The sequence below is a fragment of the Bradysia coprophila genome, chromosome IV, assembly GCF_014529535.1.
Source record: "Bradysia coprophila strain Holo2 chromosome IV, BU_Bcop_v1, whole genome shotgun sequence".
NCBI lineage: Eukaryota > Metazoa > Arthropoda > Insecta > Diptera > Sciaridae > Bradysia > Bradysia coprophila.
Window position 1 is genome coordinate 4,802,453 of NC_050738.1, and position 24,987 is coordinate 4,827,439.

The following is a 24,987-nucleotide window of genomic DNA, read 5'->3' on the forward strand; positions in this document are numbered from 1 at the left end:
GGTCAAAGCTGAAATAACAATAGCTGTCATTGACTAATGGTCAAGTTAATAATGACTATATGTCATTAGAGCAGACTTGGGAAGCTTGGAAATGAAAGAATCACCCTAACGGACCATATACATCTGTTTATCTGTTAACGACAGTGACAAGAAAAATAGGAAACGATGGACACTATTAGTCAGTCCTGACCTTATATAGGAAAATGTATGTCAAAACTAAGGAAGTAAAAGATTTCTTCGTAACCTCTTCATCAAAAGAAGTAGCAGAGTCGAAAGCTACACCGGTGATATGTTTTCAGTCTAAAGTTAATGCAGAAATCATTATTACGAAGTCTATACCAAGATTATATCATTCATCAGATTACATAGATTGTCATTTATCCCTGTGACCTGGGATCGAAAAGCCGATTACAATCAAATTAAAACAAAACAAAATTTGTAACGAAAAGCTGCAGATATCATCAACAAGTTCCCATAATCTCCTCAGCATGACAACGAGACAATCTCGCCGAATATATTTTCGTTAATATTCACAAAATGGTTTGACATCCCTTTCGTCGTATTGCACATTCTTCCGTTCATATTCATCCTTAATTAAATATACCCATACCCAACGTCATTCAAAAATATTTATATTATTGCACTCCAGCCAAACAATGAAACTAAATCAACGAGAGATAAAGCATAGGATTATAAATTCAAGTTATTGTTTTTGTACTGCTGAAACTATACAACTATTCAAAAGTAAGATCTTCGTTCGTTCCATCAAGGCGCATAATATCCTACCATGATTATTACAAAATCCATTCATTAGATACTTATTCAGAAACTCAGAACTTTGTATGTGTCACATGTAGCACTGGCATTAAATAGAAATCTATTTGGAGCTTTTCGAAATTTCGAAAGTGCAACGGTTCAACGGATGGGATGCATTGCAATTTGTGAGTAAACATTAAGTTTATTGTTGTTCATCGATACATTGATACTATACGCAGACAGTATGCAGACGTGATGAATGATTGGGGAAAGTAATTATTTTTGTTCCTTTGAGAATCCTCATTTTAACTCAGATTGTTTCAAAACAAACCTTTTATTTCCATTCCAAGCGAGCTCTCTCTTCACATCAATTCAACACCTGTACTGTGCGGCGCTGTCTGCATACCTCAATCTTTAAACAATAACAATTTCACCTTTTTTAGTAGAAAATCCAAACAATTTTTTTTTGTCACCATAACCAACATGTTTATGCTGCTAAAAGGTTAACGTGTCAACTGAAGAGACATCAAAGAATTTGACGGAATAATTTTATCAACATTCCTCGTTACATATGGATCTCTAACTCGCTTGGAAAGTCGGAAATGAAAATATTTTGAATAATACAAGAGGAATGAAAGAGAGAGCGAAAAAGACGCACACGCAATTTCATTTTTGATAATAATAACGTTTCAGACACCATAAATGGATAAATGGGTATATCAACCCGTTCTGACATTTTCCGTCTTGTGACAATAAATTTTCCATTTTATTTTAAAGCTTATGTTACAGTAAACATATAAGCAAAATAGCTCGGCACACACGAAAAGCAGCATGTTTCTTTTTTGTGTGTGCTGTGATATGGGTACAACACACACCGTTCCATCTATAGTAAATCAATAAAAAAATTTATTCAAACATTTTGGAGAACATAAATTGACTGTCGCTATTGTCGATCCGATATGAATAACATTTTGTATAGAATAAACTATGAATTAAAGCGAATATATGTTGAGATGAATGCAATTTATTGCTGTTTTGCGTGATGTTGTCAATGAGATTAATATGAATGTATAATCGGATATCATAATGGGCTGTGTGAATCACGTCAAATATTGATTTTGCTGGGAAATTTTGTGTACTTCATCCAATATTGAAATCGGTTAGCAACCCCTTGGGGTATAGAATCAACCGATTAAAATCAATCAATCCATCAATTTAACACTTCTTGCTGTTGGCATCAATTTCATATAATAATGTACCGAATAGAATGAAAGCCATTTTCTCAACCGAGTCTACAGATATGGAAAATAATCAAACACTGGCTGTGTTCACAAACGTAGGGGAAAGATAAAACCAGGTTCATTGAAACATGAAATAGTTTGTTTGAGAGGACGAGACGAACATTTTTAAGATATTTGACGATAGTTCAGTCGAATGTTTATCGAGTTGTTTTAAGTTTCGGTAAATACCCCTACCCTAGTTTATATTTACGGGCTCTCTTACGAGTCACAAACCATTGAATACGTTTTGAAAACCAATTTCTTGACGTTCACTTCAAGCATATGGTCATTTTTATTGAATCTATTACTTCTTTTGCTCAAAGCATCACTTAGTGTTTGATACGAAATCTTTTACTTCATTTGTTTAATTTATATTTTAATCACTCAGCATTTAACTTGTTACACACGGCAAGCATATGACTAGTATTATTATCGGGTCTATTACTTCCATCGATCAATGTATTTTTAATCTGTTGATTTCAAATCTTGTACTTCAACTTTTTTAACATGCATTTTACTATATAAAAGACAATATTACCCAGAGCTTTTTTCATTATTTTTGTCGTCGTTATCACCAACAGGTGAATAGCCGTATGTGACAGGTTAAATACTAGTTCGAATGTTTAACTTAACTTGAATAACAATTTACTTATCCCTGAATCCATGAAATTCGCTACCATTCACCCATACCTTCATCAACCGAACTTTTTATTGTCAATTGCAACCTGCAAAGTTTTTTTTTCTTACGGTCATGTAGCTACCGCAAACACAACCATCATTGCCACTTATCTTTTAAACTTTTAATTCGTACGATTTAGCGATAAAAAAATATTCAAATTTATCTAATTCCCCTTTGTTTTCATTTCCAACAGACAACAATTAAAGTGTTTACCGGCTGTTTGCGTCTAGACATTGAATATAAAACACTCGGAATACAATGGGACACAACTAGCAAGGAAGTGGTGGCACAGCTTCTAAGAAGGTAAGCTCTTCCACCAAGACACGTGGAATTCATTTTTTTTTTTCGTTTATTTTTCGAAAGTACAAATTGAACGAATTTGAATTCTTAAATTATATTGTCGCTCTCACACCTCACACTTTCATGACATTTCCGAACCAACCATTTGTCGGTGAATCTTCGAATATATTTTGTGTGTGGACGTGGAGTGGAGGAGAAGGGGATGGAAAAAACTTTCTCCCAGGGTGAACTTCAAAAAGTAAAAAAAGTTTTTTTTCTGTCAGTTGGAACCAATTTTCCATTAGACATTGTGAACGTAAGAACCAATAATTTATTTACAAATTCTTTTCCCTGTTCACATTCAAATGCAGTGTAGTATAATAATAAAGTCATAGCATTAAGCACGCTTAAGCGTTCACAACAATTGGAATAATTGACAATAAAGCGTTATGTCAACGGGGCTTCTTCTATTTGATTCAATCCGCACCCAAATAAAAAGTTTGTTTTCACTTTCAGCAGAAATTGCGTTTTACGCTCGTCACCATAACCATTGTTATATCACAGCAATAAATGTGATGCCTCAATTTTTCAGCCCGTAATCCCATAATGCTGTAAAGTGTCCATTAAAAACAGCACTTCAGCCTTTTTTTACTGAAGCAATGAAGTCCTTTCGCGTATGTACAATGGTAATAAAAAAAGAACTCGACTACAATGACTTTAGGTCATTCTGCGAAAACAGCCCCATAAACTCTGAAATTTTCGTGAAAGTAGATTATTTTGGGAGTGAATAAAGAAGAGATTTCTGGTTTTTGGCATTAATATTTTCAGTCTAAATTTTTAAATTATTTTTTTTGTTTGCACGTAAATTATATGCGGAAAAGAAATCAAATTTTTACTTTCTTGTACATCGTACATATTTATCGTAACCAATCTCTGTAGGTACGGGAAGCTTTCTAAAAATTATTTACCGCACGTGATGTAAGCTCACGCGATAAAATTGTAAATTATTAACCCAGGAATGTTTCAACCTAACAACAAAATTAAAAATTCTTCTTCTTCTTTACGTAGATGCAAAATGCGACAGAGAGATCCTCGTTTATTTTATCTATCAATGGAAGTAACCGTCCGACGTGCTAGCGTTCGTACGGTTTTGGTATTGGACGATGAGGCACGTCCAGCTATTCTACAAGCATGCCATCCGAAAGGAGATTCAAAGTAAGTTGTTTCCGTAGTAATTTTATAAGCGAAATGACGTTATCTCTTGCATAAAATGCAATTTTGATTTAATAACCGGCAATGTCAGGAAGGAAAGTGAACTTCATTCAAACTTATATCCCATTCCGTTACAACAGATTTTATTTGCAACTTAAACCTGGAGGACTCATTCGAGTGCATACTTCGGCTCTTCAACCAACTTCTCAATACAAAAGTCTTGTAATATCCGAAGAAACCACTTCAGATGAACTTTTATCGTTATTGCTGTCTTCATACAATTCAAGCGAACCTGTTGAACAATTTTCTTTGTACGAGGTAAGTGGAAATATTACAATATTACAATATTTTAATATTGCAAATATGCATGCATCGACGATTACGTAAAGCAGAAAATATGGGTGCGATGTATATGAGTACATAATTATCTAGTCATCCATTAGAGGCATCGTGCAACTATGAACTAAATAAACGGACGTCATTATTTCATGGTATTATATTAGGGCAACGTTGAAATTCATAGCTAGGAATATCTATGGTCATGAAAGTTTGAAAGTTCAAGCGTAGCTGGATTGTTCGGACTTCGTGTTGCATAAACTGCAGAGCATGGTTTGAACAATCGTAAAAGAGTGCACCGCAAAGAAAAACGGTCATTTCGTTGTCAAGAGATGTCCTTAAAAATGCATTGACTGGTGGTCACGTTTGAGTGCCGCTCGCTCGTTTTTTTCGTATTCTGTTTTTATACTTCACAAGTGCATCCTTTGTACTAAATTTATATTTTCATTTCGATTCACAAGCAAGCATTTCGGATTTCATTATCACAAAATTTATCTGTCGGTAATATAAAATTTGAAGACGAATTCCCATTACCTTCTCTACAGTCTGTTCCGTATAAATCTAGAGCTCCAAATATAATTACGAACAATGACTAGAGAGATAATTAATGTGATGACGTCATTCTGCGGTGATGAACTTTCCAAACTAAATTTATTTAACTCAAGAATTTTGGAACCCATCTCTCTGTGGACTTACAAACTTTGCCGAAACTAAAACTATTACTGAACGAATGATCAAATATAATTGTTTGGATGCAATTATTGGAAATTAATTTCCATTGCAAACAATCCGCACATTACGTAAACATTATGTAATGCGTAATACTGTTTTGAGGCTTTCTGTCTTATTCGTTCACCATTATTACGGCGAATAATGATCAGCGTTCATCATTGTTTGAAGTAAGTTTTAATCCTTTTTTGTATGCACAGTGTGTGCATATTGCATGCATGCATCATACAGCCGCAGGATTAAAAGTACACAAAGTTTTTCACAATGCCATTCAGGATTACTTCGTTGAGCTGGAAGCTTTTAAAGCTCGCACGAATGATTCGGCGATTTCGAGTTGTTCTCGATTTTACTTGATTAAAGCTCGGACACTTCCTGTCGACAATTTTGTCATCTTCATTATTTTCTACTGACGCGGGACTATTTAAACATTTTAATTAAAATAGCTTCACAGACCGAAAGTAAGTTTGTATTTATAAAGTCTGTCGCTTTAATAATTTCTTCATGATGCAAGTCTTCTACTCGAAACTTCCATTAACGAAATCGAGGCAATCTGATCTGATCACGCGTTGCGCTTATCCTATTTTTGTAAACTCTTTGGAGGCCAAAGCCAAACTGAGCACAATTTTAATTCAAGAGCTTTGTGACAGAATCTGCAAGTTCTAAATCCTTATGTAACCAGTTCCGATCAGAGAAATTGAACAACGAGAAGTCAATAGCCTTCTTGCATGGACGAGTCTTAATAGCATATATTTGTTGTTGTACTTTGTTTGGTATTTTGTTGAACAAAGCTGCTAATTATGCGAACGATATTCAATGCATGTGGATGGAAGTTGAAAGGCATGTCGTTTGTTCCTTGTTTCATTTGTTTGATTCATAATTATTAAGATTCAAAGCGTCAAAGAGTCAAAGCAGGAGGAATTCGTATCATTGTCACTATGTAGAAGTGGGAGAAGATTATCCCACATTTTCCAAGATTTTCCACCATTTTCCTAGACTTTACTTTCTAGATTTTTACACAATTTACTAGACTTTCCAGCATCTTACTTGATTAGATTTTCGCACATTTCCCAAAAATTTCATAGATTTTTCCACATTTTCATCGACTTTCAATATTTTTGGATTATTTTATGTCGCAAATATCGTGAAAATATGTGTACCTGCTACATGTACTACAGCTGATGTTTGAAAATTCTTTTCTCTACATTTCGATGGTATCAGAATGCAGAATTAATTAAAAACATTTCTCTTGCATTTTTGTAGGTCTGTCCCGGTCAGGAATATCAACGTAAATTGCATCCGGACGATCTACCACTACGGGCTCAAATTCAACGAACACAAAAAGGCGAACAGTGTCACTTTCTCGTTCGGAAAAATCCACACTACCCGCGTCGGAAACAAATTTTACCACCCATCATCGAACAATCATCTTCTACACATTCACTAAACGCAACCGCATCACAATGCACCTCATCATCATGTAAATTGTGTGTACAAACTGGACATCAGACATGCAACAACAACAACAACAATAATAATATCACCACCACACAATCGAACCATTCGTTCACGGATGAATTATGCAAAATGTGTAAAAATAACTTTAAGTCGTGCGAATTTTGCAATAAAAATGCTGCAAACAAATTGAGTACCCGCTCCAGTATCGGAAGCGTCGGAAGTATTAGCATTCAATATACACCAATCAGTAAAAATTCATTATCGTACAATCCAGTCTACAATATCCGCGAAATACGAACCGTTTGCAATTCATTTTCGTCGCTCGGAATCGACAAGAAATTATTGGAAGTGGAACGATCGGGTACGGGCGTTTTGATAAGTAATAGCAATAAGAGTACTGTCGTCCGAGAAGCCGTGAATAATAATCCAGCTAAGGGATTCGGTAGCTTCATTTACATTTAGTATTCTTCTCTGCGTTCGCACGGAATGCTTTTATCATTCGGAAATGAATTTTTTTATGAAATTAAATTAAATAATCGGTTTTGACGACACGTATAAGCGTTAAATTAAAAATATAAATTATTATTGAAAATGTAAACCAGGAGCTAGTCATCATTTCAAAATGTGTAAACTATAAACGGTCGTTTAAAATGTATTTGTGTGGCAGAATATAACCTCTCGATGTACAGATGTGTTAAGTGATCGCAAACTATTTGCGTCCTCTTTTTCGGTTGAACAGATTTCCGTTTTTATATTCAAAGAAAAACATATTTTTGCGTTTTGGTCGGAGAGCGTCAGGGTTAAAATTTGTCATAAGAAATTAGTGCAAGAGAGACCGCCTTAGCTTGGTCTTTAGATTTTCTAAAGGAAAATCTACAGGATCTCTCTAAGGAAAATGTCGGTTGCATCTGTAGAGCTTCGAACACTCTTCTGGAGTAAAAGTTTTATTTCTTTTGGATACTATTATTACAGTGAACTCCAAATTTTTGATGTACCTATGATGTATTTATCATCTCCTCTAGAAGGCGTAACTGTTCTGAGAGTGATGACTTCTGTAAAATTGAACTTGGGGGATGAAAGACCCTCCAGCCTCTATAATTGGGCTGTGGCATGAGGATCAACTTTCTTTACATTGCACCCATGCTCAATTCAGAATATTTTTCTCGATTTTCTCGAATTTTCTTAAATTTAATGATTTTTCAAGTATTTTCTCGAATTCAAGAAAACGAAGAAATGTGAAAAAATCAAGCAAGTTTTTCTAGATTTTCTTTAGAAATTTTCCAGATTTTCCTGAATTTTCTTGAATTTCTTAATTTTCCCGATTTTTCTTGAACTAAAGTCGAAGCATTATAATTTGATCGATTCTATTCATTTTAAAATAATTGTAGTTTTTCAATAAATCATTTCGAAAACATTACAGTATAAAAGCTTATACATGCGCATTAGAGCTGTTTACTCGCGGTATACCTGCGGGTAATCCGTTCAAATGCACGTGTCAAAGCTTTTATACTGTAATGTTTTCGAAATGATTTCTTCGAAAACTACAATTATTTAAAAATGAATTAAATGAGTAGAATCGATCATATTATAATGCTCCGACTTTACTAGATTTTCCTTGATTTTTATAAATTTTCAATTTCTCAAAAAACTTTCCTATAAACAATGCGGAAAACTGTTCCGAACTTTTTTGATCTTTACGACCATATTTTAAAAGAATCGGACGTCATCACGAAGTAGAGTTTATCAAAATGTGACCCAAATTTCATCAAACATTTCTACAAATTCTAGCCTGTAACAAAGCGCTCAGCAACAATAAAATCAATAACAAGCCAGCCTAACCGTTCTCGACCTAAAAACACGCAATGATTTCTCAACTTTGTAGTTTAATAACAAGAAGAAACGAATACACCAAAAATGTAGTTTTCGCAAATTTAATGTGGTATTGTTTCGCATCAAAAATAAATTCAAGCATTCAATGTATGAAACAGCACATCGTACGTAATTATATTTAATATTGTAATCGCCTCTTTTTCTCTCATACCAACAATTTGGAATTAAAATTCCAAAGATATCAATTTATTAGGCAGCTGGTGTATTATAAAGAAAAAGAGCGAAATAAATAAAATGAAGAAGTGAAAAAAGTACAAAATAGCAAAACAGATTAAGACATCAATTCTACTAAAGATTAAAAAGATATTACACTAATAATAACACGGCAATGAGGTAGAATCATCAACTTGATTTGATAGATATTATTAAACGAAGAAAATGAAGAAGAAGAAAAAAATGCGAATTAACCAAAATCAATTTTGTACATTCAAAAACTAATTTAAGATTAGAAACATTTTTTTATTTAATAAAAGATAAAAACAAACATTTTGTAAAAAAAAGTTCAAAATCAGAAATTTAAATCGTTTTAACTTAGTACAGTGTATGCCAAAGAATATTTGTGTAAGATCTTAAAAAAAATGTATTTGTGTCTGCGTATTGTTTGTCTTTTGAATCACATTTTTTTCTAAAACAAAAAGTTTAATTTTCATGCATCAAACAACATATTTTAACAAATAAAGAAAATTTTCACTCGATTTAATCAGCGCTTTTTTCATTCAATTGACTTTTTTTCTGGCTTTACCGGCTGCGGCACATTATCAGGATTCATGGAAAAAGACTTTCAATGCCACTTGAATATAGCACAATGGAGAACTTATCAATTGTCGTATTGTTAGAAACTACGCGAAAACTTTCATCTCGATGAGATTGCGAAGATGATTTCGTTAAGTTTTCCACCATACACATTTTTTCAATGGGTAAAATGCAGCTTCTTATTGACGATGGATAAGTGGGCAGAATGTGATACAAATGTTTCGGTGAATTGACAAGATTTTATTAGAAGAGAATTGAATTGAAAATTTTCCTGCTTGCAAATAGTACTTAAAGAGTTCATGCTACTACGTTAGTCTTTCAATACTGAAAATAATGGTGACTTTTGTAGCACATTAGTTATTTACGTGCGTGTCTGGGATTTTAAACATTTTGCTTGGTGCAAGCGGAAATCAATTATGAAATGTAGATACATATTGAAAGCAGAAAGCAGCATTTTAAGGTAGTTGAAAAGTTAATGCAAAACATATTTCCCTTTTACGAATTTTGCTTCTTTTGCAACTACTGCACCCGGGTACCAAATCTCGAGAAGAAAATTGAAAAACCATTAACTTTCGCACCCTCAGTATGTAATGTAGAAGTTGTATGATCCACAACTGGCTACAAATGGGATCTTACACAAGTTTGCAAGGAAACTAATTTAAAAGAGTGACCTCGCATCCATCAGACTACATATCCGGATAGGTGACACAATTTCTTAGTCATGATTTGTGGACGCTATCCGTATAGATAAAGTTTAAATCTTAATGTGGGAAGTCAAACCAAATAATTTACGCTGAACGAATAGGCGAATAGGGATTCTCCAATGCATCAGCTTCATTATTCATTCTTCGAGCTTCATTATTAAACTCTATTAACTGCAGTCAATAATAATGTGTTCATCTCACATAATTATTCAGTCTTTGCATATTCAGTCATATTATGCAGCCTCCCTCTACTACCACATCCATTCAGTGGTAATTTAGTGGACGTTGACTGAATCTAATTTTTCATTTTTCAATTTAATAAAAATTTAATTTTTGAATTCTTAACGATGCGCTAGGGTACAATACCAGAATATTACTTTTACTTTGGCAATGAAACATTTTCATCTCCACATATACTTAAATCTCTGTTTTATTAAATGAGTGCTAAGGCAGACGATGATTATACGCTTGATTATACTCGCACTTCGTAACTGTACGGTTCCATTATGCTTAAGTCTTACTGAAATTCAAAAAACGATGATCAAAACTTTTTCATTTTTAAAATTTTTGTATTGAACCTGTCACATTCATTCATCTGTTATCGATAACGACAAAAAAAATGACAAGCTATAGGTAATAGGTTCTTTCATATAGTAAAATGAATGTTAGAAAAATTGAAGTACAAGATTTCAAATCAGCCGATTAAAAAAACTTTGTTCGATGTAAGTAATAGACCTGATAATAATGTTGGTCATATGATCGCCGTCTGTAACAAAAACCAGAATTATATAAACGACCGATATTAGAAAAGATTTCATCCGGCGGATGTTATGCCGCAATCGTTTCATACTACATGAGGCCTTGTATCGCTAAAGAAATTCGCTGCTGCAATGACGTTCTTGACCCTGTCAGATTGTTGAGCCGAGTGCCAATGACACTGATAACATCTTTGGCTCACTCGGCCCACGGACCAAAAGACTCCAGTGCGACCAGGACAAATATGTGATTGGATACCTTCAAATGAGCTGAGCATAATTCATGTGTTCGACATTCATGGTCACCGCCCTTGAAGTTTTGTCGACATACTAATCAGCTACTGTGTCTAAAACGGTTGCGTCACAGATAAGTATTCTATCGTTAGCCAGAATTAAAATCAAATATTTAATTTTTTGAATGGAAAGACGCAAAGAGCAAACATTTAAATATATTTATTCAACATTCCTCAATACGAGATGACCTGCTACGTTGAGCTTTTACGTCAAAGTTTCGAAGTAATAGATTTAGCTTCAATCTGTTGAAAATACTGTGAATGAAAGAAGTAACAGATTTGTAACTACTTGCTGTCTGTACAAGTTTAATAAACAAGCCATGAGAATAGTAGTTACTTGGATCTTTGCCACTGTCACCAGTTCTCATAATGTTGGTATCGACATTATGGACAGTGGAGTAACCCCATATTTTGCAGATTGTAAACATCTCTCACAAAAGCTTTTCAAAGCTAATATAATAACAACACAACACACGGTGCCTTCGTACGATGAACTACATTAATATAGCACCCAATAAAAGCGTGTAAAGTGAGCAATTTTGAATGATTTAACTCTTCTGTTTACTGTGGCCGTAAATTGTATGGTTTCTCTTCAAGTGAAATTATATTGAACTTCTAGTGTCCTAACATATGTTTCACAGCCATTCGTATGTGATGAAAAAGGTAATTAAATAATAAAACCACAATTAAAGACAATAACAATCCATAATAAACTAACTGTGTAGTTCAGTGAACGAAATGGGAATTATTTTTGTCTCCAAAATATTTGCAGACCGAATGGTGAGTATATATATTCTGTATGATGTGCGTCTGTTACAACAGTAAATCATTCTTTGTTGATGTTTACCTAAACGCATGAAATATTTGAAATGGTGCAGTATTTGGTCTGTTCTAAGTACAAAGACAAAGAGGGTAAACTATATTCCAATTCATTCTACAGTAAACATGATCACGTACCAAGTATGTCTGGTGACATATTCCTGGAATAAAAATGTTATGGGGCCGCATAACGTAATTTATCAGACGAGGATGTTGAAAATAGAAAATTGTATTTATCAGAACTCAAGGTTGGGTTGCATACGAAATTTACAGGACGAAGCTTTTCAAGTCAGCGTGAAACATTCCCACGACTCCCTAAAAAGAGTTTAAACAAAGATATTGTAAGTTTCTTACGTTGCGACGAAATTGTATGGAAATAGCTTTTTGCTCAGCTTTGAGAGACGGTGAGACCTCGGTCGCCTCTCTTAATTTTTGATCAACAGATTATTAAAAACGGAGTTCCGAAACTATACAACGAAAATCATCATTATCGAATGACTGCATCTCATGAACCAACAGCCTACGATGAAATTCTAGTCAGATAAATTACTTTAACCCAATTAATTAACTAAATCTTCTAGTCTAAACACTTAACACAAAATAAAAAATTCTTGTCTTCCAATTACATTCTCACGATCCCGATCGAGCTTTTCTACCTGCTCTCTTCTCTCTCACTCCGCACAAAATATAATTCTCGATCGATTGGGAGAGAGAATTTATTCAAAAAAAATCAACCGAAATTCGTCAATGAACTTTTGGTTAGGTATACTTCTCCATAGCCACATTGAATTATTTATAATTCATTGAGAGAATCATTAACAGTTTTCAGTCTTGTTCAACAATTCAAACGCGAGAGGTTTGTGCCATAAATACACTCAAGCGTTTTCGGTGCCGGGTGTGGGTTTATTTTGATTTTGCAAATTCAATTCCATTCAGTTTTGTGTGTGCATTTACATTTACAGCATTTGTCAATGATTCATCATTGATAATAATGCAAATTAATTGCATTATCATAAAGTAAATAGGGGCTTGCGTATGTGCATTACACATTGTTTTCGATATGATCGAATAAGTGAGAAGTGACATCATCATCGTCAACATTCAAAATACTTTGCAATTGAATGGTTTCGTTGTAGATGTGAATTATAGTTTAATAATAGAGAATCTTCTATACAATTTCAATCATTCTCCGTGTTTTTGTTGTGATTAAGTGACCTATTAAGCGTTAGTGGCTGAGTGTGTGTGTGTGTGTGAAAGAGTATATCAAATTCTTGCTGAACTCGGGTTAAACAGAAAATTTTAATTAATTTAAAAATGTGTTATTCTCAAGGTCGATCTTGAACTTTAAAAATACTTTCGTTGATCATTTGCGTTTCGGACAAGCCTACACCTCTAAATTGTGAATTTATTCATGTTGTGGCTGTAGGTAGAGTAAATAGCAATCGAAAACAAAATCAAGTCAATTCTAATTTAAAACAAAATCAAGTATGCGAACTCACTCAATCTTGAGCTGATTGTACAAGAATCGTGATAATCCACTGGTTTTATTGAAGATGATCTTGATGATCATTGAATAAGGTATAATGATAAATGTTAGCCTTCCACAAGCGCTTTAGCAGTAAACTATTATTTATCGAATAATCTTTCGCTTCTTTTGATCAAAACATTTTCACATGAAATAAATCTGCTACTTCACTTCATTAGTTCTTTGCACTTAACCATATAAGATAACCTTATAGTCAACACTTTGCTCTTAATGTTGACACCGTTACCGATCACAAATGATCTGTCGCATTTCTCAAATTGTTTCGACACAACTTGATGGTCAAATATATGTCCCAGAGTAGAACAAAAGTAGATAGACTAAAGTAGATAGATACACTAAAACAATACTTGTGCTAATTTGAAACTGGAAACGCTTACCAGCTAATGACTGTATTCTACTACAAAAGATTTAATTAAAAACCTACCAAACGATGGGTGTCGAAAAGTGGAAGAAACAAAGTTACCGCAAAATCAAAAAGCAATGCGTGACCGCTGGTAAATTGTGGGATGATCCGTTATTTCCACCGAATGATAATTCTCTAGCATTGACCAAATCTAGTTATTCAAATGTCGTGTGGAAGCGACCTTCGGTAAGTCCCATTTCGTTTCTGAAGGAAATCAAATTCGATCGAAATTTCACCAAGAAAATCTACCAAAGGAACTGTGCACCAATCCCAAATTGTTTGTGGAGAAAGCAAGCTCCAAGGATGTGACCCAAGGAAGTCTTGGCAACTGTTGGTTTGTGGCGGCTTGTTCAGCTCTAGCTACGGTGAAGCCTCTGTGGAAAGGTGATTATAGATAAGATTTACATTACGCAAGAGGTCAACTCCAGTTCTCTCTGAATCTCAATTTCGCAGAGGTTGTGCCTGATTATAAATTACAGGAATGGGACGACACACAGCCAGAGCAATACGCTGGGATATTTCATTTTCGATTCTGGCGCGGGGGAAACTGGATCGACATCTGTGTTGACGATAAATTGCCCACTATCGGTAACCAACTTCTGTTCTGTCATTCGACGACTGAAAATGAATTTTGGAGTGCTCTGCTGGAGAAGGCCTATGCCAAGTAAGTCTTCGATGTCAATTTATGTATTACATTGGTTCGATTAAATTTTCGCTATTTTCCCCAGATTGTGTGGATCGTACGGTGTTCTGCACGGTGGAAATTTATGTGATGCCCTTGTGGACTTTACCAGCGGATTGTCAGAAGTAATAGAACTGAAAGAAAACGGATACAAGACCGATGTGATCGCAAAGCATAAACTACGAAAGCAACTTTTACGCAAACATGAAGAACATGCCCTGATGTGCTGTGCCATATCTGTAACTTGAATGAAAACACTCCTTAAATGACATTGTGTCAATTTCCTATTATAATTTTTCGTTTAAGGCCAGAGACTCATCAGAATTTGAAGTCAGAACAAAGACGGGCCTTGTTATTGGACATGCGTATGGTATTACAGCCGTTCGTGACATTAATTTAGGTACCGCAGGACTGCTCTCCTTTTTTAAGTATGACTTGGCGTGTATTGATGGCCGTATCAATGGACTTACGATTGACTAATACAAATTATTATATTCAATCAGAGGTGGGGACAAATTGACTTTGTTGAGGCTCAGAAATCCTTGGGGCGCTAAAGAATGGAACGGACCATTTTCCGATGGGTAAGTTAGGTCTTGGAATATACGGAACATACTTTTATGGACAGGACTTAGTTAATGTTAAACAATAGTCCTAGTTACGTATGAGCAATGATATCAGACTATTGTCCTCGTGTATTGAGAAACGTATAGTCAAATTAAAGAGAAGAGAAGTAGTGACAGACCTTGGCCAAGTTCTTGCCGCCCTGAGCCTTTGAGTGACAATAACAAGTCTGAGAAAAGCAGGGCTGAATTGGTTCGAAAAAGCCCTTCGGGAGTTGTATGGGGAAATTTTGTAAAAAGCCTTTCATTGACCTTGAAGTGGGGTCAATTTGGACCTGGACAAAAGTATGAAAGCCTTAAAGCCTCTTCTTGCTTCAAAAAAACGCTCGATCCTTTTCTGTACCTGAAATGTCTTACCAATTCAAACTAAACACTGATAATACTTGCCAAGAAAAGAGAGTAAAAACAATTGTCTTGTTGATTTGCTATTTCGATTAGCGTAAATCGTCACCTGGAAAGTTCATTCTTTTAAAGTTCAAAATTTTCGTTTCTGATTTTTATTTCCAGTTCACCGGAATGGAAGCGTATTGCATTGAGTGAACAGGAAAAACTCGGTCTAACCTTTGAAGAAGATGGCGAATTTTGGTAAGCAATAAACTGCTGAACTGTAGCGATACGACAATTGTTCAGTTGAACCTCTGAAGATTCTATTTCTTTTGTGTATAGGATGCACTTTGATGACTTTGTAGCGGAATTTACAGAGTTATCGATTTGCCATTTGATAAATACTTCGTTCTTCACTTGGAGGAAAACTTGGCGCGAAACTATGATCAAGGTGAGGGTTATAACTGAGTCCAACACTACTTGCATACATAAGATAAATTTACCTCGGCGGACAGAATAATTCCGAAGATTTTTCCCAATAACAATTTCATTGCTTCTAGGGAGAGTGGAAACGACCAGACCTTGCTGGTGGCTGTCCAAATCATGATTCATTTTTAAAGAATCCCCAGTACGTCTTCACGGTACCAAAAGACGACATGGAAATTATAGTGCAGATTGTTCAAGCGGATCGACGTGGCATTGCTGAGACATATAATAGGTGAATGCTTTTTGCCTATGCATGTTAACCGATATCTCCCAAAGAAAAATTCACTTACCGAATTTCATGTACCAACAACACACAGCATCGGCTTCCATATAATGAGAGTAGAAGAAAATCGAGCCTATCGAATACACACCAAAAGGAAGAAGGTAATCACGTCCGACTATGTGAACACAAGGAGTGTCTATTTCCAAGGGACATTGAAAAAGGGTCGCCATGCCTTGTTACCGACAACCTTCGAGCCGAATATAGAAACCGAATTCGTTTTACGAATCTTCTCGGAAGATTACATTGATGTCGATGAACTAACTGAAGATCATCCGAAACCGATGTGGCTGTGTGCTCCATTTTGCAGCATGCCAACTTGTGTTACAAGCATAACGGTTACGAAAGCCTCTCAACTGGCCCACAGTAAAATTGTTCAATTGAAGCGCAACGCGTAAGTTTTCAACGAAAATAACTCTTCCGCAGGTGAAAACACTTATTGCCTCATAAAAGTAGAAGGTGAAACCCTGACATCAGAAGTGGTTTATAATTCACAAGAACCAGAGTGGAATCTGTCTGGCGTCTTCTTTCGATATAATGTCACAAAACCAATCTTCGTCGAGGTATGAGGCTACAGTCGATATAATTGAAATTCTGATGTTTGACTCATCAACGGACACTGTTACAGCTGTGGGAGAAGAAAGTGTTACGTGACACATTTCTCGGGTGTGCTGTCATTGCCAGTCCAGCGGATAATGATACAATTGGCATGAAATGTCCTTTGGTGGGAAGAGGACGTAATAAAAATGATAAGCACCCAGGTCTGGTTCATCTTCAGGTGGCAACGTACGACGATCTGAATACTTTGTAATTTAATAATGAACAAAATGATGGCAGATTGTCGTTTTCGATACACAAAATATTTTTTTAAATTTTTTTAAAACTTTTACTGTACTCAACTGCAATTCTTTTCGTTCAATAAATTATTATCATCAGCATTCATCGTTCAGCCAAAATTTTTCATGCTCATAGCTGATACTTTGAGCCAATTTTAGGTCATTAGTCAGAACTTTGAATAATTGAAGTTCGATTTTACTAGGCTTTATCCATGACATCATCTTGCTCGTGTTTTCGTTCGTAATGTAACAATGTCAATTAAGTTTTCAGACACTTTACTGTATGAAGTATGATACTGTTCCAATAGACCCAGAATTAAGGTCCCTATTACCTAGTCTGGTCCTTCATGTTCACTAGAAACTCGATTCCGTATGTGCTGTATTTTCCACAGCTCAGGTACATTCTTTTTGAGGATTCATGAAATCAAAATTGTACCCAAGTCCCCTGTGCCGCCCTGAATTGATCACTCAACAACTTTTTTTTTTCATTTTTCTTACAGCCTAATCCGATTCCTTCAAAACAATAAAAAAAACTGCACATTTTTGAACAGTTATTTCGTATTCAGCAAGGATTACATACTATTGAGGTGCTTTCTCCTTTCGAGTAGCACGACTCTGGGTCGTTTCAGGCTCAGCCAAAAATCCAATTCTTGTTCAAATACGTCGTGAATGGTATCGTTGCAAAGGTGATGAAATACAGTTTCAGATAAAATTAAATTTTTGACAGTAAAATAAACTGAATGCGCTACAGGGTGCCACAAAGTTCGCCGAGATATTTCGGTCTATTCGTATTCTGAGTACCCAAATCTTTTTCGAAAATAAAAAAAAGTTTGGGGGATTTACTTATTTTACCATTACACATCATTTAAAAACAAAACAACCAAAAAAAAATGGACACTTTTGAAAAACCCTATGAAAAAGTACACTCTAGGCGGAATATCTCTTGAAGTTTTTGACAGATTTAAATTTTTTAAAGGATTTTGAATTGGCTACAAACTTTCCGAAGAAATTTTGTCAACAAAAAAAATATTCTAAAAAAACTTTAACATTTAAGAATATTTTACAATTTTACAATTTTTAAAATCGATATCTGTTTGGAAATTGGCATGAAAATTCAGTGAAGCCAAAGTGACATAATGGCCGCTCCCAGCGGAACGAGTGAGCTGCTGGAGTTGCCTCTGATGATTTTGGAATTTTACAGATCATAATAAAATCATAAAATCAATTTTACCTCAATTTGCACGATCTTTTCCCTTAGCGGACACACTAGAATTACAATTTTGTAACTATTTTTATTGATGTATCGAAATATCGATATCTTGCTGTCGATAATCAAAATTATTATCGTCCATGCCTAACAGGAATTGCTACATTTGTGATACGCTGATTTACTCAGATACAAAACCTCACGCAATCATGTCGTTTTTTTAAGGAAACCGTAGCAGCAACCATAACTTCCGAAAAAAGTACTTTTATTAGCTTCAGGATCATGGGTGAAATCAAGGCTCTCTAGCAATATCACACCAATTGTTTACAAAATTAGGAGGCCAAAAATCGTACAGTGTCCGCTTGTAAATTTCGTCACTGTACGATTTTTGGCCTCCTAATTTTGTAAACAATTGGTGTGATATAGCTAGAGAGCTGCCTTGGTGAGATCGTAGTAGATGGTTCTAATTGCTTACCACCCAAGTGACGATACGTTTTTTTTTGCATACTATGTCATTCTTAAGTACAGCCCCACCTAAGACTAAAATAGACTACGCCAAAATGATTTTTTTTCTTAATTTTTTTACATAAAGCAGCTAAAAATTGAAAATAAAGATACCCGTGTCTCGTCTTTTCACGAAAAAACTTGAAACCGGAAAGATTTTTCACTTTATAAATTCCTGAAATATGTGAATTGCGCCATTTTCCACCCAAATTCCACATAAGGTCTTAAGTTTGCCACTTTGCAATTACAGTAGTATGAGTAGTATTGTTCACTCAGTTCATCCAGTTTTGACTGATTCACTGAATTTTGTTTTGATGAAATGTCAAATCGGGACAGTAAATTTTAAATCTCAAACAAGTTTGTGTCGAAAATTTGTAGTATTTCGCGTAAAACAAAGTGATTCAGTTTAAATTTCGCACAGAAAATAGTTCCGAGTGTGCTCATGCTAGTGTCTTAAACAGAATTTAGGACAAATTCTCCGAAATAATTTTAAAGACAAATTAATTTGGTCAAACATTGTGGGTGTTGTGAAAATCTCATTTTTAAAAGTAAATTGGTGTGAATTGTGCCATTCAGTGTTCAATTCCTTAATTTTATGTGCCTAGAAATTGCCTGCAATACGTTTCGTGCTAATTCAGTCGGTAAAATGTGAAGAAAACATACAAAAATATGTTGCCATTCAGGTAAACAAAATTCTTGACATGTCTGTTGTGAAGTTAGTCGTAAGTGACACCACAGAACTGAAATTTTTTTGTCCGTTAATTTAAAAAATGATTTTTTTTGCGGAAATGCTTTTATTTGAATGTGTGCATGTTTCCGGTAAAATAAAATGGTGATAAAGTCACCACTATTGATGACCTTTAAAATGGCATCATCGGTTAAATATGATTGGCATAGTCTATTTTGAGTGCAATGCAAATGCATATGTTATATTGCAGCTTTGAAAAATTCCTAAATTGAATTAATATGAGCTCACGAAACCTATATCGTCGTTTTCGAAACCTTGGAATCAAAAGACATCAAGGTATAGTTTATATATGTTACAGCAGGAAAACACACAAAAAACATAAGAGAAAACTTTATTTATAAAACGTCGTAAAGACACCAGAATTTCGACTATAGAATCAATCGAACTAAATAATTCAATTAAATGGATGCTATTTAAATACAAACTTTATAATCGAATAAAATTTGTTACTATACAACAAAAGCCATATCGCATAAGTAAAAAGCTGTTATGTTAAGCTGAAAGGTCTGCAATCTAACCGCAGCATTCGGTCAAAATAGAAAAATTCATGCTTAGTATGTTTGTATCATCAAATTTATTTATTTTTCACTCAAAAATTGATGCAACAAATAAATCCTGGTCTGGGCCTATCACATTCCCCGTAAATGAATCTTCGCCTGTTATCAAATCCTATTCCTTCGCATGCCGCCGCCGAGACACAGACACCCAATTCATAGAAGCACTGCTCCAAAATACATTCTGAAATAAAAAAAATATTTTTTTTGATACCAACATTGAAAAATGATACTTTCGCCCCGCATATGAGGGGCGAAAGTAAAAAAATGCATCCCACGGGGAGAAAGTACTTAACGAAGAGCGAACGCAACTGAACGAACAGCGAAAGTGACTGACGTCACAGAAAATGAGAGAAATGAGTCGAGTTGTCAACAAAATCCGCTCATATTATGCAGAATACTTTGATCAAAATTGTAAAACACTGTGCGCCAGTGTTCTTATTGAAATTAGCATACAAAGTTGATACTTTTTGTTACTGAATGATTTGTTAGTTATATCTTAATTTTTGTGTGTGTTATTGTTGTGATGGCTAAATTATTAAATTTTTCATATACCAGGGGGCTGCCGCCCCCTAGACCCCCGCATTTTCTGGCTAAATGCCTTTTTATTTCAACATTTTGTTGCGATGTTTGCGATACGTATCAATTTTCAATGTTGGTATCAAAAAAAATAGTATGAACGACTCGGGCCAAAAGTAAAAAAATTCAACCTGTGCGATTAGAGCCCTTGCCTTCGGCGCGGGCTCCAACTCTCGCACACGGTTGAATTTTTTTACTTTCGCCCCTTGTCATTCAATGTACTATTTTTGATACCAACATTGAAAAATGATACTTTCGCCCCGCATATGAGGGGCGAAAGTAAAAAAATGCATCCCACGGGGAGAAAGTACTTAACGAAGAGCGAACGCAGCTGAACGAACAGCGAAAGTGACTGACGTCACAGAAAATGAGAGAAATGAGTCGAGTTGTCAACAAAATCCGCTCATATTATGCAGAATACTTTGATCAAAATTGTAAAACACTGTGCTCCAGTGTTCTTATTGAAATTAGCATACAAAGTTGATACTTTTTGTTACTGAATGATTTGTTAGTTATTTGTTAATTTTTGTGTGTGTTATTGTTGTGATGGCTAAATTATAACATTTTTCATATACCAGGGGGCTGCCGCCCCCTAGACCCCCGCATTTTCTGGCTAAATGCCTTTTTATTTCAACATTTTGTTGCGATGTTTGCGATACGTATCAATTTTCAATGTTGGTATCAAAAAAAATAGTATGAACGACTCGGGGCAAAAGTAAAAAAATTCAACCTGTGCGATTAGAGCCCTTGCCTTCGGCGCGGGCTCCAACTCTCGCACACGGTTGAATTTTTTTACTTTCGCCCCTTGTCATTCGATGTACTATACTTTCCCGTGCTGATAACATCGAAAGCAATTAAATTGAGAATGTCGTAGGCTTTGATTATGGATCACGCATGTGAGATATAATATAACTTCATGTATATAGATTAGTGATTAGATTACAGCAATTCAACGCTTTCATTTTCCTTGACTTCAAATATAAACTTTTCACGGTTACTAAAAGTGCTTAAATCAATTTTCTATTAACATTTTCTATGTTAACTGTTTTCCTAATTTTTATTTTTTCAAAAACTTCCACTCTTTGCGAAGTTGGCTGTGTTTAGTTTGCACACAATTTTTGGCATGCGATCGCATCGCACTCACAATCGAGAGGTCCCGTGTTCAAAACCGCGGCTGGGCAAGATGACTCGTGTAGTTGCATACCTCGCCTTCAAACGGTCAAAATAACCGTTTCCAAAGCGAGTTGCTTAAAACCACACTTGTGAGTTCGGCTCGTATCACAAAATTGATCCCTCATGTAATGAACTACCTCCGCAGCATCCAATGTAATCTACTATTACATACTGAAAGCGTCGTAAGTAGTGTTTGAAACATGAAAAGTACGGTTTTCGACGCATGTAGCACGGAAGACTAAAAGCTGGCACATTTTATAAAACGCAAAATAGAAAATGTGTCATCTGTTATTGACAAAGACTACAAAAATAAACGGGAAGGCCCCATGAACGCGTTATTAAATAGCCAAGTGGATGTTAAAACAAATGAAGTAAATGATTTCACGTCAACGTCTTAATAAAATATTGTTAGATCACAAGGAGTAATCGATCCTGGTAATTCTACTGCCGATGTCTGATAGAATGTTCCAAAAATTATTTGACAATGATTTTTTCTCGGCATTTAGTCAACTTGTCTCCCACTCACCTATAACTGTTGCACACTGAAGTAATACCAACGAAATCAGCAACAAAGCAATCACTTTCGAGACCATTTTGTACAAAGATATTTAATTAAATATGATCAAAATATGGACAAAAATTATTTTTCAAACGTTTCCAGCTAATTTTTAGAAAGAATAATGTCGAACTCAAGGTGCTTCAAAAATTTATTGTAGAATTGAAGGAAAACATTCATGTCGTCGTTGTAAATATTTGCTTCGTGTCAACCCAATAAAAACATTCGAATTCAGATCATCCTCAACTTATTTTTTTTTTTTGCTACAGATATTTGTATTATCGGCTATATTTGTGTATGGAAAACAAAAAAACATATTTCGAATGAAGCAGCTCCGCAAGATACTGTTGCCAGGTAAATATTTTGTTGAGAATTTGTTTTGCATCCTCCTTTTACTACAGTCTTTGACATTTCAAATGTCTCACTGTCAAATTTTTCTGAGAATTTCATTGTGTCATTGCGAATTCACAATGACATTCTTTGAAAAAAATGACAGTGAGACATTTGAAATGTTAAAGCCTGTATAAGAAATGTGAAGAGATGTCACTCCTAAATAAGCCTTAAGCTTAGTATACAGTATACAGGCCATGAAATGAAATTCACTGTACTGCTTTCGTTAACAGTGAATAAATGACAGATAGTCCATACGTTTTCTGTCAAAATTAAATAAACGACTGAACAAATACTTAGCTTTAATAGGTTTCTTCCAAGTAACTATCAACATGAATTTTCACTGGCCGAATAAACACGATTTCATCCATTGAGATCGGTTTTCATATAAATTTGATGAGGTTATGTCTATAATGGATGAAATTTGACTTAAAATTTGACAATCCGTACGGCCTTGGAATCCCTATTGAGGCGGGCCTCAGACTTTTTTTAAAGTAAAGATGCAGCATCATGGGCAAGATGCCTCAAAGATGCAGCAAAGATGCAAGGGATGCAAGCTGGTACGACAGGTATACCAGCAGGTTTCAAAGGGAAATCTATATGGAAGAACATTAAAGTGAAAAATCGCTGGTTTCTGTTGCTATCCTCAGCAAAGACAAACATTGGGTTTAAGTGATTTGTTGGGTTTTACCACGACAGAGTAAAGGTAACCAGGCAGGAGCGCTATATTTTTTGCGAATAAAATTTTTCAATTTATGTCAGTGTTCATTTGAGTTCATTTTCATAGAGTGTATTAGGTCACTTATTTGACGTTTCGAAAATAAACCGCTCTTGCCTGGTTTATTTTACTCTGCCGTGGTTTTACGCAATATTATGTTAAAACTATTGTTGTGGTGCTTTAAAGTGAGTAATACCTTATGATTTTTGAATAATTGGATCAGTGGTTTAGTGTTGAACGTTTTTTATTAACCAAGCTTTCGACAATCACCTGTTGTCATCATCAGGGTAAAACTATAAATGAAAATTTTGTTTCAAAGCTTTCTTGTTAAAATTGGAATAATTGGGTTCCATGCATTGCTTAGTTTATATCCGTTGTCCGTGTTCATTGTTGGTGTTATCGATTGTTGGATGAATAAACCTTCTTTGATTTTTCGCAAATGGAATTTGCGTTCTGTCATGAATATTTTAGAACTGTCCCAGTTTATGCTGTGACCTTTTTTTCGCTTGATATGTTTTACTATTGCAGATTTTTTGTATTCGCATCTTCGAAGGTTATGTGCTCTTATTTTCTGACTGGGACCTTATGTTTTAGAAGAACATGTAGGTTAAGACAAGACAACAATGAAGATGCCTAGCAGTCCGCTGCCTGAGCCGTTCAGTGCAATTCTAAAATAAATAAAAAAAACATAATTTTAATTCTGGTGGATGAAATGAAACTAAGTTAAACAGACAAAGAAAAGATTGTGCGTCAAACATGTGAAACTTCCTCAATATGCCATGTTTCTAGGACTTTTGGTTTAGAATCCAACAGACAAACAAACCATAACAAACATTTACCTTTTAAGATCGTTTCATTATGTCGTCAATATATGTAGAAAAATAGCCGTCGAGAGCAGAAGACAGACCTCATACTGGAGGACTAGAGACTGGAACAGAAGTTAGAATTTTTCTATTTTGATCCTCGAATCGAATAATAATAAAGACTCCGAGTCTTTCAAATTTAATTCGGTTTCAAAATTCCAAAGAGAACTCAATCACATTAGATGGTACGTTACTCATATGCTATCGACAACAAGGACAATGAAAGCTCTTGTTCGCTGTCGTTCACCACCTATATATAGTATAAAATGTGTGTTAACATTAACGAAGTAAAAGATTTTGTAATAAAAAACTATTCGATGCTTTGATCAAAAGAAGTAGAAGATTTAACGATTTACAGCGCGATAAGAGTTAACGATCCCGTGGAATGTATTGAGTATAGAACGACAATAAAATGCAAGATCCGATCAAAAAAGCAACTTCGATTAAAAAGAATCACATTTAGACAAATACCGTCCTCCTCGAACCTATAAAAGCAAAAATATTGTCCGTTTTTCGCATTTCTGTTATAAAACCCACAATCCAATTCAATATTTAGCGTACCGTTTCATTGAATTTCG

At 34.9% G+C, this 24,987-nt stretch overlaps 2 protein-coding genes and 1 long non-coding RNA gene across 5 annotated transcripts in view; 2 read left to right on the forward strand and 1 right to left on the reverse strand.

Annotated features, from left to right (window-relative positions):
- The window catches only part of LOC119085930 (putative uncharacterized protein DDB_G0288043), a 59,877-nt gene extending 52,645 nt beyond the window's left edge, over window positions 1-7,232 (forward strand). For both annotated transcript variants that reach the window (XM_037196482.1, XM_037196483.1), the window contains exons 3-6: window positions 2,909-3,018; window positions 4,063-4,209; window positions 4,347-4,524; window positions 6,532-7,232. In XM_037196482.1, coding sequence (XP_037052377.1) covers window positions 2,909-3,018; window positions 4,063-4,209; window positions 4,347-4,524; window positions 6,532-7,188 — 1,092 coding nt within the window. In that variant the 3' untranslated portion in view covers window positions 7,189-7,232. The remainder of the gene's footprint in view (window positions 1-2,908; window positions 3,019-4,062; window positions 4,210-4,346; window positions 4,525-6,531) is intronic.
- Window positions 1,522-22,558, reverse strand: LOC119085931. Of its 2 annotated transcripts, none has more exons than XR_005089369.1 (4): window positions 22,409-22,558; window positions 20,166-20,314; window positions 18,518-18,522; window positions 1,522-1,533 (listed from the first exon to the last, which is right to left on the reverse strand). It is a non-coding gene; the product is annotated as an uncharacterized LOC119085931 (long non-coding RNA). The 2 variants fall into 2 exon arrangements; XR_005089370.1 differs by lacking the exons at window positions 1,522-1,533; window positions 18,518-18,522 and adding exons at window positions 5,189-5,201; window positions 17,640-17,650.
- On the forward strand, window positions 13,766-17,213 carry LOC119085929 (calpain-5-like). The gene is made up of 12 exons (XM_037196481.1): window positions 13,766-14,075; window positions 14,144-14,273; window positions 14,343-14,553; window positions 14,618-14,810; window positions 14,878-14,999; window positions 15,075-15,152; window positions 15,699-15,776; window positions 15,858-15,966; window positions 16,076-16,233; window positions 16,319-16,647; window positions 16,708-16,844; window positions 16,910-17,213. The coding sequence occupies exons 1-12, from the start codon at window positions 13,917-13,919 to the stop codon at window positions 17,090-17,092; spliced, it is 1,887 nt and encodes a 628-aa protein (XP_037052376.1). The 5' UTR covers window positions 13,766-13,916; the 3' UTR covers window positions 17,093-17,213.
- Window positions 22,559-24,987: the final 2,429 nt, after the last annotated feature.

Bases quoted from the DNA above. Each gene is read 5' to 3' on its own strand.
- LOC119085929 (XM_037196481.1), top strand. From the start codon at position 13,917: ATGGGTGTCGAAAAGTGGAAGAAACAAAGTTACCGCAAAATCAAAAAG. The intron at 15,153-15,698 runs GTAAGTTAGGTC...TTTTATTTCCAG, and splicing joins AACGGACCATTTTCCGATGG to TTCACCGGAATGGAAGCGTA. The intron at 16,845-16,909 runs GTATGAGGCTAC...ACACTGTTACAG, and splicing joins CAAAACCAATCTTCGTCGAG to CTGTGGGAGAAGAAAGTGTT.